Source organism: Arthroderma uncinatum (assembly GCF_011692745.1).
Source record: "Arthroderma uncinatum strain CBS 119779 chromosome Unknown scaffold2, whole genome shotgun sequence".
Classification (NCBI taxonomy): Eukaryota; Fungi; Ascomycota; class Eurotiomycetes; order Onygenales; family Arthrodermataceae; genus Arthroderma; species Arthroderma uncinatum.
In genome coordinates this window covers 1,911,341-1,927,635 of record NW_022983864.1, presented here as the reverse complement: position 1 = coordinate 1,927,635, position 16,295 = coordinate 1,911,341, and the positions used below count along the sequence as shown (strand labels likewise).

The 16,295-nt window shown below is 49.1% G+C and overlaps 6 protein-coding genes across 6 annotated transcripts; 5 read left to right on the top strand and 1 right to left on the bottom strand.

The window, feature by feature from the left end:
* Positions 1 to 567: 567 nt before the first annotated feature.
* GIQ15_02542 (nucleoporin nup44) lies at positions 568 to 1,447 on the top strand (the record flags this gene model as incomplete). Its single annotated transcript, XM_033549959.1, has 3 exons — positions 568 to 577; positions 634 to 1,289; positions 1,352 to 1,447. 3 exons carry the CDS (start codon positions 568 to 570, stop codon positions 1,445 to 1,447), a joined length of 762 nt encoding a protein of 253 aa, XP_033407120.1.
* Positions 1,448 to 2,515: 1,068 nt separating this feature from the next.
* GIQ15_02541 (uncharacterized protein) lies at positions 2,516 to 3,969 on the top strand (the record flags this gene model as incomplete). Its single annotated transcript, XM_033549958.1, has 4 exons — positions 2,516 to 2,990; positions 3,050 to 3,132; positions 3,191 to 3,669; positions 3,723 to 3,969. The coding sequence occupies 4 exons, from the start codon at positions 2,516 to 2,518 to the stop codon at positions 3,967 to 3,969; spliced, it is 1,284 nt and encodes a 427-aa protein (XP_033407119.1).
* A 2,421-nt stretch (positions 3,970 to 6,390) lies between these two features.
* Positions 6,391 to 10,830, top strand: GIQ15_02540 (multidrug resistance ABC transporter; the record flags this gene model as incomplete). The annotated part of the gene is made up of 2 exons (XM_033549957.1): positions 6,391 to 6,943; positions 6,998 to 10,830. The coding sequence occupies 2 exons, from the start codon at positions 6,391 to 6,393 to the stop codon at positions 10,828 to 10,830; spliced, it is 4,386 nt and encodes a 1,461-aa protein (XP_033407118.1).
* A 359-nt stretch (positions 10,831 to 11,189) lies between these two features.
* Positions 11,190 to 12,564, top strand: GIQ15_02539 (uncharacterized protein; the record flags this gene model as incomplete). Its single annotated transcript, XM_033549956.1, has 2 exons — positions 11,190 to 11,313; positions 11,405 to 12,564. The coding sequence occupies 2 exons, from the start codon at positions 11,190 to 11,192 to the stop codon at positions 12,562 to 12,564; spliced, it is 1,284 nt and encodes a 427-aa protein (XP_033407117.1).
* A 627-nt stretch (positions 12,565 to 13,191) lies between these two features.
* On the top strand, positions 13,192 to 13,901 carry GIQ15_02538 (mitochondrial hypoxia responsive domain-containing protein; the record flags this gene model as incomplete). Its single annotated transcript, XM_033549955.1, has 2 exons — positions 13,192 to 13,232; positions 13,283 to 13,901. 2 exons carry the CDS (start codon positions 13,192 to 13,194, stop codon positions 13,899 to 13,901), a joined length of 660 nt encoding a protein of 219 aa, XP_033407116.1.
* A 663-nt stretch (positions 13,902 to 14,564) lies between these two features.
* GIQ15_02537 (uncharacterized protein) lies at positions 14,565 to 15,690 on the bottom strand (the record flags this gene model as incomplete). Its single annotated transcript, XM_033549954.1, has 2 exons — positions 14,565 to 15,437; positions 15,553 to 15,690. 2 exons carry the CDS (start codon positions 15,688 to 15,690, stop codon positions 14,565 to 14,567), a joined length of 1,011 nt encoding a protein of 336 aa, XP_033407115.1.
* Positions 15,691 to 16,295: the final 605 nt, after the last annotated feature.

Genomic DNA, 16,295 nt, shown 5'->3' with positions numbered 1-16,295 from the left:
CCGGCCAGGCTTTCAATAGCATTTACAATGGCGCTCTTTGGGACGCAGAACCAGCAGCCGCAGACTACATCCTTGTTTGGCCAGTCGACGAACCAGCCTCAACAAAGTGGAAGCATTTTCGGCGCTCCACAACAGCAACAGCAACAGCAGCAGCAGCAGGGAAACTCACTCTTCGGACAGCCATTCCAGCAGCAGCAGCAGAAACCACAGAGTCTCTTTGGTGGTGGCACGCAACAGCAGGCTAAGCCGAATTTATTCTCTGGATTCGGTTCTACAACACAGCAACAACCGCAACAACAGACCGGAGGCTTCACCCTGGGTTCTACCACTCAGCAGCAACCCCAGACCCAACAAAACACAACTCCGTTCGGCGGATTCGGTGCTACTCAGCAACAGCAGCAACAGCCCCAAACACAGACAAACAATGCGTTCTCTGGCTTTGGTGCCGCTTCGCAGCAACAGCAGCAGCAGCAGCAGCAGCAACAACAACAACAACAACCGCAGCTAGGTCAAACTTTGGGTTTCTCACAAGCGGGTGGCTCGACTATATGGACTCCAGGCCAGGGAATGACAGGCGGTAAGTGCCGACCTCAAGCCGGGTTTCTGGTAAAATGCCAACTAAACAATGAATAGTTCACCGAACAGTGCCTATGCAGATAATGATCGTAAAGGATAAATGGGACTCGTCGAGCCGAGCATCTCCATTCCGTGCTTACCTGTACAATAACGTCGGCGAAGAATCCGCACCATTTTTCCAGCCAGGTCCCAATGATGACGAAAACAAGTGGGAGGAGGCATTGAGGAAACGGCCGGGGCCTGGATACGTCCCTGTGCTCGTACAAGGCTTTTGGGAGTTGGGGAAGCGTACACAAAGACAAAAGGACTTCTTGTCGATGATGCAAACACGACTACACGAGATAAATAATGCTTTGACGGAGTTACTGTCACGACACGACCTGACCATTTCAGTTAAGATAGCAGCCTGTCGACGGAAACACAAAGTGCTGAGTCAAAGATGCCTCGCCCTGGCATCAAAGACGCAATTGTTGCGGAATCGCGGATATGCTATGGACCAGGCCGAGGAGGAATTAGCAAAGAAGCTTTTCCAGCTAGAGCGTGCAGTTTTTGACCCATCCCTTAATGGCAGGTCGGAAGAGATCTGGGCCAGGATGTTGGCGATCCGAGAGAACTCCAAGCGTCTCCAGCTTGAAATCGAACGCACAGCTAGCGACACATCTAGCCAGGTGGACGATACCCTAGACGACGCAGCTCTCAAAACAGCTAAGAAGGTATGTCATCGAAGTTATATTCTTTTTCTTGACAATTTAATACTGATAAAATACAATTCTAGATTCTTGAGGACTACGCTACCCAGATCCAACATCTCAACAAGGAACTTGCCAATGCCCAAAAGGACTTTGGAATCTTGGAACAGTCGATACCCTGATCATGGAGGCAGCATCATCTGAAATGACACCGAATTATGTTTCTTTAGCTCCACACTTGACGTTAATCATTTATCTTGTCCCAACGTGCGATTCCTGTTCTATTATACTTCTGTTTTAAAACCGGCGTTAAGGGCGATCTGGTGGAGGAATAGGTATCAACTTCAAGATCATTTGACATTCAAAACTCTTGTTTCCAATTCCCTATATTCATACATGTACGATTATGACATCGACAAGCCCTGGCTGCCATCCTGAATAAACAATACGTGTTCAACAGCCATATATGCGTGGGTCCATCGTGAAAAACACCTCTAATGCGCAACAAAAGTGACAAACTCCATCCATATTACAGAAACTCAGGGTATATTCGATATGTGGTGGTCTAGAAGAGTCTGCGGACGAAGTCGATGGCGAAGGGGGCTATTGTCACAGCATGAGTTAGCATTATTGTTGTCGTTTGGGGATTAACAGGACCGGCCTTACAAAGGTATAGCAACACGCTTCCTGTGGCGACCATCTTGAGAGTCTCAATGGCCTCAAGCTCTCCGGCCTAGATATAATATATGAAACGTAAGGAAGGGGACTTGTTAACTAGCCCATGATGGAAACGCTGCGCACCTTGATCTCCGCTGGGGAAACGGTTTCTTGACCTGTAGCTATGTGTTAATGAAACGTTCTCCCAGCTTTTCCGAACGGGACGCTGAATATTTACCTGGCATAAACATCTTGGCTGATCTGAGGTAGAAATGGGCCTGGACGACGAGATATATCTTCTCAATAGATAGTAGTATGGTAGTTTGTGTTGGTTGTTCTATTGTTGTTTCTTCAACGCCTCAAATTTTTTTTATTGTTGAAGGTTCGCAGCCACGCACAGGCCAAGCCATCCTGCTTCGGGCAAACTTCACCTCGACCTTCCACTTACACCACAAACCTGCACCTTTCCCTCTCTCCTCGCAATCCTCTACAGCGCCTCATCACTTGCTCTACTGCTTCATACGGAGTGCAGATCAGTACTACCAGCGCGACGCCCCCGACCAGCTCAATCTACGACGCGCAAGACGGACAGGATGTCGGAGTCTCCAGAGCCGCGCCTGGACTCTCCAGCCCTCGACAAAGACGAAAACGAGGACGACGTGGCGCTTGATAAGGATAGAGATATTACAGCGGATATATCTGACGACGAATCAGTGCTTTCTGATGTTGACGAGGCTCAGTTCGAAGGGTTCGACCCTGCAAATGTCGCGATTGATGATCGCCCAGCCCTCGCCATCGACGAGGAGAACCTGAAACTGGTTGGTCGCCATAAACGCAGGAGAACCGAGGAAGACGGCGATGGCCAGACGAAGAAGAAAAAGAAGGAGGGGCGCAGAGATAAGAAGAGCCATCGAAAGAAGCAGGGCAGCGAGGAATTCAGTGGCGGAGAGGAGATGAATGGCAAACGAAGGAGGAAACGCAGAGAGGAAGGGGGAGAACGCGCTCCGAGAACGAGCAAGAAGGCAGCTGAACCAGAGATTGACGAGGAGTCGCTGGACCCTGCTACCAGTGAGTACAAGCTTATTGAGCCGAGTACGCGAATATAATAACTAACAGGGGCTTTCAAGGGCGACGTCGTGCTTTGGACAGGATGATGGACGAAGCACTGAAGAAGCCTTTCAAACGGCGCATCAGGAAGGCAGATGGAATTGTGGGTATCTCTAGTGACATCTATACCTAATATCTACTAACAGAGTATGGGTTCTTAGGATTTGGCGGACTATGCAGATGCCGAGATCGAAGACGTTCGCAAACGCATGACTGATGCGGCTCGACTTGATAGTATTGCTCGCAAAGAGAACCGTCCTGCAATGCACAAACTCAAGATGCTTCCGGAAGTTGTCTCTCTCCTCAACCGCAACCAATACGTCAACAGTCTTATCGACCCGGAGATTAACCTGCTGGAAGCAGTCAAGTTCTTCCTTGAACCGCTGGACGACGGCTCGTTGCCAGCGTACAATATCCAGCGCGACCTACTCGGGGCACTACTAAAGCTGCCTATCAACAAAGAGACTTTAATCGCGAGTGGCATTGGCAAGGTTGTGGTGTTTTATACCAAGAGTAAGCGACCAGAGATCGGAATTAAGCGCCAGGCCGAACGACTCCTTGCAGAATGGACCCGTCCCATCCTCCAGAGAAGTGACGACTATTCCAAACGGAACTATAAGACTGTCGACTTTGATCCTAGGTATGTTCATAACACTCGCATTATCATGGCTTTGCTAACACTCCCATCTTCAGTCGACTCGCGGACCGGACAGTATCAGCCGAAGCCTCAGCTGCTGAAGCGCGCGCTAGAGAGCTACTCCCGCCTCGTCTTGCCAACCGTGCCCGTGTCGAGAGCAGTCACACTACATATACCGTCGTACCACGCTCTAACAACATTGCCGAGAGCAAGTTTTCGCGTCCACTTGGTGCCAGCGGAGAAGATCGCTTTAGACGCATGAAGGCCAGGCAGATCGCGGCCTCGAAGGGATCGAAGCGGTAGACTTTGCGCCTTCATTTACCCCAGTACGATGAATCGATCATTCCCCCTTATGCAACTTTGGCTGCCCATTTTCCCCATCCAGCGATTTCAGTTCCTTTCTTCTAGTCTCTGCGAGGCCTCCTTTTATCCATCTTCAGACTTTTGGCGATGCAATGTACTTTTAGGCGTATTTGGACCAAGCACGAAAATGCAATAGTAATTGAACTTATACCTCAATGGTAACAGTCCAGCTCCAGCAATACTCACCGAGAACACTACTTATCAAGAGCTATATCAGGCGAGTTCGGAGCCTAGCGGGTAATACTCTATTCCGTCAAGCGTCAACGTCGTCGTCGTCGTGATGTGTATGTCATCATCGTTAGTCTTAAGCCGTGGGTTGAGCAGTGTTGACCCAAGGATGGTGATGTAGTAGAAACAGCGTGCTATCGACGCGTTGAGACCTTTCTTCATGGCCCTTCTGTAGGCTGAAGAAAACCACCAACACCTTGGAAGTGATATATGAGGAAGCGCTCGCATTGCGTACATAGCTTGCGCAAAGGATTCGCCTGCATACATCAAGACGCGCTGCTACATACTATCGGCTATTCGAGTATATAAGTACTATCCTTTCTCTACCGTTTGACGCCAAAGAATAAACCATTTCGCAACAATGTCTCTACGGTAACTGAAGGTTCTATCGCCGCCACCGCTACCGATGATAGGTCTCTCTCATTATATATAACTTGGTTTGACGCTGACCTTTACCTCTTTCATGATAGATATTCTCTTCACTCCATGTAAACTTCTATTAATTTCAGTCAAGTGGTATTGATACTAACAACATTATATACAGGCAGTCATGGACTTTTCCCTCGTCGATAGATACGGCCGTCAGATGATGAGCTTCGCATATTATCTTGTGTCTTCCCGGCTCAATTTGGAGTTGGAATCAAAGGCCCCTTTCTGGTGATATACGTACGAGAGCTGCCCGTTAAACCGTGGCCACTTTCAGTGGCAGGTCTCCCGCTATATCTCGCAACAACACCGTTTGAATCGCCGCTAGCTATGGGCAGAGTAGGCATGGTTAGATGGAGTGTCCTTGACCATCTCGATGCGACACACACATCTTCTCGGGAATTGACCTACGCGGTCATCAACTTCTTTGAGAGCAGAGAAGTTGAAATCCAAGAAATCTCATGGATGGTTGGCCCTTGGCGGATTGTTATTCCCGAAGATACAGATGTATCATGCCGTCCAGGCCGTATCTGCCGCATAGCTGCTTTCTATCACGCCAAAGGTCATGATAATCCCCCATTCGAACATGCACTACGCCACAAGCCCCCAAGAAGGAAGAAGCTGACATTACCTCATATTTGCCAATTCGTCCTGGCGTAATGGTTGCTTCAAAAGAGCGTATAACAACATCAGGGATCTTCGTCGAAAACCGTGATAAGGCTGTCTTTATGTCTGTGGCCTCGCATGGTTTCCCGGTAGCCAATAGCCCAGTATTTCACCTGCAGCCTGGCCAGTTCCTCTCAGCAACGACGATGTCTTTCCCTGCGGAGGGCAAGGCTCGGAAATGGGTCGAACATGGATGGTTCTGGTTTGGTCAAGACACCGAAACTGTTCCTCCAAGGACATGCGGATCTGCGGTCTGGGACTGTGAAGGAAACGTTGTTTGCTTTTTTCGGTCCCTCGACGATAATAACATAGCATTGGAGCAGCCGCACAAGAGCTAATCTGGCATGGCTATTCGTTGTGCGAGGCTGATTAGATACAGAGTAGCTATCACTACTCTAAGCTCGTCAGCCTCGACCATTTCGCCCAGTGGTTGTATCTGCAGAACGTTGAAGCGACTAACTTATAGCCATTACCATCAACTGAACTGACAGGCATTTGATCGTACAAGTTAACACTTGACACAGATTTGAACGTACGGAGTAGATGATGCAGCGGTCAGCCTGCTTCCTCCACATACTCCATACTCCATATCCATACTGTGTAACTGAAGCTGGACAGGATGGAAGCCGGAGCTTTCTGATCCCAGATCTCGGATCCTCGGATCCCTGCAATCCCAGGTTTCTCGCCCCGGAAGAGCTAAACTAGCGCTCCCGAATGATTTTGTACGTGGCTGACGAGAATGTCGACTCGGGTTACTTGGCTGACGAGAGCTAGTTATACGAACTCCTCCAACAACCCCCTGGCCGACCGATGTTAGCCACTCGTTTGAATGGATCACCAAGCGTCGTGGCCATGCTCACGTTAGCCATATTCCTTCAGCTAGCCTTAGGACCGGACGCTTGGCTGTCGGCGATATCATATTTAACGATGGCCGCCCCGTATATTTCTCTTAGGCTGCCAAGTTGAGAAACTCATCTTTCTCTATCATACGACGTTCGATTGACGCTTGACGGGTGCCGTCGTACCAGGATACCCGCAAACATGGGTCTGGTTGAGGCCAACGGAGACCGCGAGGGTGAAGAAAAGGACATCGCCACCAGCGAGGAGACGAGAGAAGAAGAGGTTCATGAGCTGGCCAGAGAATTCACGAAACAGAGCACTTATTCCACAGCTGGACATAATCCCTTTGCTGCCGAGCCCGGATCGAGCCTGGATCCCAATGGCGAAAAGTTCAATGCCCGAGCCTGGTGCAAGGCCATGCTGCAGATGCACACTGAAGACAACAAGGCACATCCGCCGCGGTCTCTCGGTGTAGCTTTCAACGACCTGAATGTGCATGGCTTCGGCTCCGATACCGATTATCAGAAGAGCGTCGGCAACGTCTGGCTGGAGGCCGTCAGTCTGGCGAGACAGGCCCTAGGCGGGCGTCAGCGCAAGATCAACATCTTGCAGAACCTGGATGGACTGGTAGAGGCCGGAGAGATGCTCGTTGTTCTTGGTCCGCCTGGGTCAGGATGCTCGACTTTCTTGAAGACCATCGCCGGAGAGACATACGGCCTTTATGTGGACAAGAACTCTAACATTAATTACCAAGGTACGCCCCGATATCATTCTAACAAAGCTTTCCCTGCTTGCTAACAGCCACCAGGTGTAAGTGCAAAGCAAATGGCCAAGCAGTTCAGGGGAGAAGCCATATACACCGCCGAGGTCGATGTCCATTTCCCTAAGCTCACCGTTGGAGATACGCTCTTCTTTGCTGCCCGGGCCAGAGCACCACGCCACATCCCCGGGGGAGCAACTGTGAACGAGTATGCTACCCACATGAGAGACGTCATCATGGCCATTTTTGGCATCAGTCACACCAAGAATTCCATCGTAGGAAACGACTTCATTCGTGGTGTTTCCGGTGGAGAGCGCAAACGAGTCAGTATTGCGGAAGCCTGCCTTAGTATGGCGCCTCTACAGTGCTGGGATAATTCCACTCGTGGCCTGGACAGTGCCAACGCCGTGGAGTTCTGCAAGACCCTGCGCATGCAGACAGACATCAACAATGTCACGGCCTGTGTTTCCCTTTACCAGGCTCCCCAGGCCGCCTTCGACTACTTCGATAAGGTCCTGGTTCTATACGAGGGTCGCCAGATCTACTTTGGTCACACGGCCGCCGCTAAGAAATATTTCCTTGATATGGGGTTCATCTGCCCTGACCGACAGACTGATGCCGATTTCCTTACTTCCATGACTAGCCACCTCGAACGCGTTGTCAAGCCAGGCTATGAAGGCCGTGTGCCTCGGACGCCTGATGAATTCGCTGCACGGTGGAAAGCATCACCGGAGCGAGCACAACTTGTACAGGCCATCGAGGCTTATAACACGAAGTTTGCACCCGACGGCGAACACCTTGACAAGTTTAAGCAATCTCGAAGAGCTCAGCAAGCCAAAGTCCAGCGCGTATCGTCACCCTACACTCTCTCGTATACACAACAGATTAAGCTATGCTTATGGCGCAGTTTCCAACGATTGAAGGGCGATCCAAGTATCACCGTTTCTTCGTTAATCGGAAACTTAATTATGGCTCTCGTCATCTCTAGTATCTTTTACAACCTCAAGGGCGATACCAACAGCTTCTACCAACGCAGTGCTCTCCTCTTCTTTGGCGTTCTCATGAACGCCTTTAGTTGCGGCCTTGAAATGCTTACCCTTTACGCTCAACGAGGAATTGTAGAGAAACACTCTCGATATGCCCTCTACCACCCGTCTGCCGAAGCAGTCGCATCTATGCTGATGGATTTGCCATACAAGATCACTAATGCTATCGCCTACAATCTGCTACTCTACTTCATGACTAACCTAAGACGCGAACCTGGTGCATTCTTCTTCTTTTTATTCATTACGTTTATCGTAACTCTGACCATGTCCATGTTCTTCCGGTTCATTGCATCGGTAACGAGATCCCTTGTCCAAGCCCTGCCCTTCGCCGCGATACTGGTTCTCGGTCTTAGTATGTACGCTGGTTTCGCTATTCCGATACAGTACATGCATGGATGGGCCCGCTGGATTGGATACATCAACCCTATCAGTTATGGCTTTGAGTCTATAATGGTCAACGAGTTCAACAACCGCGATTTCCTTTGTGTCAGCTACGTCCCTTCGGGGCCTGATTACGCGGATGTCGGTTCTAACAACCATGTTTGCTCTGCAATTGGATCAATTCCTGGAAAGCCCTACGTCAATGGCGCCGACTATATTAGGTTAGCCTACAGCTATACAGCCTCAAACAAGTGGAGAAATGTTGGCGTTATATTTGCCTACATGTTCCTTTTCATGATTGTCTATCTAATTGCTGCCGAAAAAGTCACCGAAAAGAAGCCGAAGGGTGAGATCCTGGTGTTCCGCCGTGGACACAAGGCCCTGAAGAAAAGCAAGTCAGAGGAGGACCTCGAAGGCGGTAGTGGTCGCAGTGTCGTTTTGGAGAAGAATCGATCAGACGAGCTTGCCATAATCGAACGCCAGACTGCTATCGTCCAATGGAAAGATGTTTGCTACGATATCAAGATCGGAAAGGAGGATCGCAGGATTCTCGACCATGTCGACGGATGGGTCAAACCAGGAACATTGACTGCGCTTATGGGCGTTTCAGGTGCTGGAAAGACCACATTATTAGATGTTCTGGCTACTCGTACCACTATGGGTGTTATCGGTGGAGAGATTCTCGTTGACGGCAAACCTCGCGATGAATCCTTCCAGCGCAAGACCGGGTACGCTCAGCAACAAGACCTACATCTAAGTACATCTACAGTTCGCGAGGCCCTTACCTTCTCTGCTCTTCTACGCCAGCCTGCGCATGTTCCTCGTCAAGAGAAGATTAACTATGTCACGGAAGTTATTAAGCTCCTGGAAATGACCGAGTATGCTGATGCTGTTATTGGTGTACCTGGAGAAGGGCTCAACATTGAGCAGCGCAAACGCCTTACAATCGGTGTAGAGCTTGCTGCTAGGCCGGCTTTACTTCTCTTCCTGGACGAACCTACCTCTGGTCTTGACTCTCAGACATCATGGGCTATCCTTGATCTCCTGGATAAGCTGAAGAAGAATGGCCAGGCTATCCTTTGCACTATCCATCAGCCTTCTGCCGTTTTGTTCCAGCGATTCGATCGTTTACTCTTCCTTCAGTCTGGTGGTCGTACCGTTTATTACGGAGATATTGGCGAAAACTCACAGATACTTATTGATTACTTTGTGCGCAATGGCGGACCTCCATGCCCTCCCGCTGCCAACCCCGCGGAATGGATGTTGGACGTTATTGGCGCTGCACCTGGATCCCATACTGATATCGACTGGCACAAAGCATGGCGCAACTCCCCCGAATATGCACATGTTCAAGAACATCTCGCTGAACTGAAATCAGAACGTTCCCAACAGGTCGACCTTACCCGCACCGTTTCTGGCCAGATGCGAGAGGATAAGGCCAGCTACCGCGAATTTGCCGCTCCCTTTAGTGAACAGCTCCGCGAAGTTCAGCTCCGAGTATTCCAGCAACTCTGGCGTTCACCCACTTATATCTACTCCAAGACAGTGCTGTGCAGTACCTCAGCTCTCTTCGTCGGCTTCTCTCTGTATAACTCGCCCAACACTATTCAAGGTCTTCAAAACCAGATGTTCTCCATCTTTATGTTGTTGACTATTTTTGGTCAACTCATCCAACAGATCATGCCACATTTCGTTGCCCAGCGTGATTTGTACGAGGCCCGCGAACGCCCATCAAAGGCCTACTCATGGAAAGCTTTTATAATAGCAAATATTATGGTTGAACTCCCCTGGAACACGCTTATGTCCGTTTTTATGTACCTTTGCTGGTACTACCCCATTGGCCTGTACCGCAATGCCGAACCTACTGATGCCACCACTCTCCGTGGAGCGCAGATGTGGCTCTTTATCTGGGCCTTCCTTCTCTTCTCATCTACCTTCGCACACTTTATGATTGCAGCATTTGAGTCTGCAGAGAATGCTGGTAACATGGGCAACTTACTCTTCATGCTCTCTCTTCTGTTCTGTGGTGTCCTCGCTACCCCTACCCAGCTTCCCGGTTTCTGGATCTTTATGTACCGCGTGTCCCCATTCACATATCTCGTTAGTGGTATGTTGTCTGTCGGCATCTCCGGTACAGGAGTCACATGCGCGACAAACGAGTATCTACATTTCGATCCGCTCAACGGCACCTGTGGCGAGTATATGAAAAAGTACCAATCCACCATGGGTGGCTACGTCGAAAACGAGCTCGCAACCTCCAACTGCAACTTCTGCCCCATCCGTGAGACCGACGTCTTCCTCAAAGCTGTCTCATCCAACTACTCGGACGTGTGGCGCAACTTTGGCATCATGTGGGTGTTCATCGTGTTTAATATCATTGCAGCGTGTGGGTTGTACTGGTGGGTGCGAGTCCCCAAGGAAAAGAAACCAGTGGCTGCCAAAACCAGCGTCTAATATAGATATATATACTCCGCTCTACATTCTGTATCTAGATTACTATTTAGTTCTTCACATTTTAATATTTTATAGCTAGTTAGGTTAAGCTAAAATATAGATTTACCAATTGATTATTTAGCCATTATTCACCAAGTATATACCGAGGAAGTTCAAAGGCTTTTAACTATTTATAGCTCAGTTATTTCATCTCAGCCACAATAGAAATTTAGTCAGATCTCGCCGGCCCGAAGCCACCAGAGTTAAAGGAGTTTATTCCAACCACGCCTCTCCGGCTCTCAACTGCTACTAGACATCTATCTTATCTACTAGGCACCGTACCTTGTCTAACGAACCTTATTGATTAGACTATATACACGATGCCACCGCCGGCCCAAGATGCAGTGCAACAGAATAGTGACGCAGTAAAGGAAAAACGGAAGCCTGTTCGCCGTGACCCGGAGAAGAGAAGGCAGCAAAATGTCCGAGCACAAAGGAGGTACCGTGAGTGCAAGTCTCTTCTTGTATCATTATCTATAGATTGTGGACACAGAAATTCCTGGAAAGCCCAAAAAACTGATTATTTGTATGCTAGGTGAAAAGCTTCGTGAGCGTCTGGGCTATCTCGAAGCGCTTGAAGCATCTACTTTGCAGAGCAGTGCTATTGAAACACCTCCAGCCGTAGGCCAATCTGAAGTGATTACAACTACTGCTGCAACTCAAATCATCTCAAATACCTTTCCAGCTTATGATGCCTCGGCCATATCTACTTCCATCTCATCTACATGGACTTTGGGGGAATGTCAACCCCATATTCCTCAGCCAGATGGCACCCTAACACTGAACACATGGGACTCTGCAACGCATACTCCACAGCTTGATGATACCACATTGATACCAGGTGTATGGGATTCTACGGCATGTATTCCACAGTCGGATGATACTTCACTAGCACTAAGCTTGTGGGATTTTACAACACCCGTTCCACATATGAATGACAGCCCATCGATGTTGAATATCTGGAACCCCCCAACGCGCTTCGATGATTCCGCTGTCATTCAGGATAACAGTTTTCATCCTGACTGGATCGCTACCATCGATTGCGGCTGCTCCATTCCACACTTACAGATAGAGACACAAGGCATAGACCCCTCTCGGGCCGGAAAAATCAAGATATTCAGATTCAGACAAGATGTGGCAGACCCGTATGCTAACAACCTTCGCATCGAACAAGTGTGCACCATCTCCGCGGTGCACACTCTTGCAACACATGTTGGTATCACGGAAGCGGTCATATGTTCCGACGAGCCCTTATCGCCGTTCTTTCGGCCTATCGCGGAGACAGCGGACAATACGACCAAAGAAAACACGGTCAACGCGGTACAGCGGATATTTAAGAGACTAAAGCCTGACTTGCGGCCAAGCAGCGAACAAATTACCATCAAACACCATCCATACATAGATATCCTACCTTTCCCGACGCTACGAAAGAATCTTATCCTCGGGCAGGGAGAGGTTGACGAGGACGAGTTCTTCCACGACATACTTGCCGGTTTGGCGTGCTGGGGAAGTGCAGGCATTGGGAAGAGGGATCGACAAGTCTCTACCGGGTATGCTTCGACTGGCACGCCTTGGGACGTACGCAGCTGGGAGGCAACGCCTTCGTTCTTGAACAAGTACTGGATCCTGCTGGGTGGTGAAGAGGGAGAGCTTGTACGGCAAAGCGAGTGGTGGCGAGGTATCAGGGGGGAGTAACTGCTCATCTAATATCTTGTATAGCCCTTGACTAGATGTTATATCAGAGTGAGGGCGTCTCTCTTTCCCTTTTGAGACAGCTTCTGCTTAGTCAGTGACATTATCACATGACCTAACTTAGCATCTACCATTACATACGCAACCTTATCCCAACCTGGACTTTTTGACGATTCAAACATCGAATGAAGTGATATAAATGATAGTAAATATATTTACCTGGAGATGAATGTGTCAGGTGTTGATACTCTAAAAGATATATATATATATAGCGACTGTTGCTGTCTATGCGTGGATTTGGAATCATGACGCAACAGTGGCCTGATTATCGTATCCATGCCGAGCCAAACCCCGACCGCCGAGTTTTGGCCGTCGGAAAGTCCCTGCAGGTCACTGAGGGCGAAGGAAAAGCGCCTGGCAACGCCGCATCGCGACTTTCGGGGTACTTTTTATGCGCTGTATCAGGAGACGTCATAGCCTAGACTTCTCCGTGGAGCATCCTGACACAAACAAATTTTTATGGTCATCCTCCTCCTTCAACTTCATAAACCCGCGATATAAAAACAGCTGCAATAGTGTCTCCGTGCTTGCTATCTGATATATTTCTATATTTTTTCGCCATACATCAAGATGAAGCTCCTCACCAAGGAACTCGAAGAGGCTCACAACAAGTCCGTTGCTCCATTCTCCCTCACACAGCTGTTACTGACCATTTCTCTAGGGCCGTCCTTAAGGGAGTGACCATCGGCGGAATTGCAGGTCTCGTTGGCGGCTGGGCTGGTGTTCTGGTAGCATCGAAGCGATGGGCCGGTGTTCGAAACCTCACGCTCCCCATGAAAGCCTTCCTGATCACCTCAACAGGAACATTCACCGGAATCATCGCCGCCGACCATGGATCAAGAACATTCGACCTAGGCCAGAGACAGGAAGTCGGTTTCCTACAAGATCGCGAGACGAGGCTGCGCAAGGAGGAGCTTGCAGAGATGAGCGTCAGAGATCGTGTCTTTGAATTCGCCCGCAAGGAAAAATATAAGATCGTTGCTCTCACTTGGGTTGCCAGCATGGTTGGATCCTTTGCTCTCGTCAGCCGAAGCCCGTATCTGTCTGGCCCCCAGAAGATAGTACAGGCCCGTGTGTATGCTCAGGGTCTTACCTTGGCTGTCCTCTGCGCCACTGCTGCATTCGAGATTGCGGATCAGAGACAAGGCCGTGGAATCGCTGATGCCGTCAGGGCGAAGACGAAGAAGGATAAGAACTCGCCTGACGACCTGTGGAAGGATATGGTCGATGCCGAAGAGCATAGAATCCACGATAAGGAGATAAAGGCGAAGCATCAATAAGCCGTCCTCATTTCCACCTCGGATACAGATCGATGGCTGCAACCGCTTGCTAAATATCGATCTTTCACTACGGCATATTTCGACGACAATAGACCTACCGCCGATAAAAAAGATACCTGCTAGTGTACATTACTTCATCCTCTTCCGCCATTCAACGGAACTACTTTTACGAAACTCTCATCTCTCGCGCCTAGTCCCAAGGAGTTCTTTTTTGGAGGCCTTCTTTCTCCCAATGACCACCCTCTATCAGTTCAGTTGCACATGAAGCTCTGAATTGCACCGCGCACGTTCAACTTCTTTTCTTTTCTTCTCTTCGAGCATTTTCAAGGGACGGAGGGCTGCGTTTCTTTTCTTTCGAATCCACGCTCTGCTGGCTGAAAGGGGCGTTATCATGGCTGTACATATATGTTGATTCCCCCCATTCTTTAAAATTACTACTACTCTGTAATCGACAAGGGTTAATATTTTGATATAGACTGAAGCTTCTTAACTTAAAAAAACTATCATTGAAGTATGTTAATTATAACTAACCTGCCAAGCACGATGGCCTTTCTATATAACCGCCGAGTTCCATGTGTGAGAAATGGATGGTCGGCGAGTGCCAAAGTATATACTGATGAAAACGAAAAATGTTATACAATAGCTAACCAGAGGAAATGCCTATCACTTGGATAGGTCGACTTCCTCGTGAAGCTTCGCGTCAATATTAACAAACGACCGAACAACCTCCATACCCCGAGCTCGCTCTTCTTCAATCCTATACCAGTCCCAAGCACCCGCCTTCTCTGATGTCTCACGAGTTTTCTTCATGTTTTCCAACACGGCCTGGTCGATATCAGAGCTCTCCGTTAAAGTCAGTACTTTACGGAGGAGAGGCTCGTCCAGGGATTCACCAGAGTCAATCGCTTCGCCGCTTGCAGGAGTGTCAAGGGCGGTAGGAGGTGAAGGAAGCTCCTCCCCAGCCGGTCGTGGAGGCAGTAGTCCACTAGCCCGTAACACATTTTCGGGGCGAACGGTCTTCCTGCCCTTCTTCACAACATACTTGCTAATTCCCACAGCAAGTAGTACTTTCTGCTCTCCCTTTCGCTTCGGGAAGCGCAAGAAGAAGGTCAGCGTATATAGCCATTTCTCATCCCATCCCGCAATCTTGGTTCGCATCTCGTATTTCTCATACGATTTAATTTCTTTCTTGAACGTGCAGTATACGGATCCCAGCATGACTGCAATCCTGCCGGGGTACAACTGCTTGCCGTTGGCGTCGAGTTCCTTGTTCATCTCTCGTTTGACAAGCTCGAGGCCAGGGCTATATAGGCCCGTCACCAGGCCTGTACGAGCAATGTCGAGGTCGGAGAAGTAGGTACTGTTGGATTTGTGGATGTTGTAGTCTGTTTCCCATAATGTGGTCCTGCTCGTTGTGCTCGATGGTACGAAGATTGGGTGAACATGGTCTGGTCTAGTGTGCTCCTTCGATTGAGGATCCGGATAAATGTGCTTCTTCAGCCGAATGCCTCTGATTAAATGGTAGAATAAGCGAATCTATTCGAGTTGTTGAGATAGGTTAGCGAGCTGAATAGTAACCAGAATGCGGTTGGAAATAAGAGTTACTGGAATAGAGGAATAGCAGAGTAGAAATCGCATTAGATAGCCTTACATGCCACGAGAAGGGCGCTGATTTGAGATTAAAGAGAATATACAGCAAGACGAGGTTCTTCCAGGTCAGTTGCGAACGAACTCGTTTGATGGCCAGGCTGAGCGACGCCAGCGCAACCGGGACTGATAGCACCGTCATCGCGAATTCCGCTTTAGCCTTGTATATTCTATTCCAATTCCGACCGCGCAGCCTTCTTAAACGATAATCGGAGTATTAGGGTTCAAGTAGGTTAGGCAGGATGTATTTCTGCGATCTGGTCCTTCTCAGCCGCAATAAATTGGAAACCGCAAGGCTGCTCGTTGTATATGTCCGAGAGAGGGCGAAGAAGCTTTAATAGAGGCCGACGAGGTAGCCAAATGCTAGGGAGAAACGAGTGAAAGTCGCAGCCTCAAGGAACAGCGTCAACAAAACGAATTGCTTGGGGGATGATGGCGTTTTCCTAGTTAAAAGAGTTGAACTCGCGATCGCGCGTCATTCGCACAGGGGCCTTCTCATGTGATTTTGTGCCGAGGTTGAGAGTAAATACGCTTAGTCATCATATATATATACGAGATGGTTGAACTCACGAAGGAACAGCGGAACAATGAAAGACGATGGCAATTGGATAGCTGGCTCCCTCGGTTGGTATGTTATGCTGGAGTAGGTTAGGATGCTGCAGGCGATCTGCCTATTTGGTAGTTGCAAGTGGTCACATTACACCCCTCTATCAAAGAACAGACTCTGGCCTTCATTATCAGGGAGGA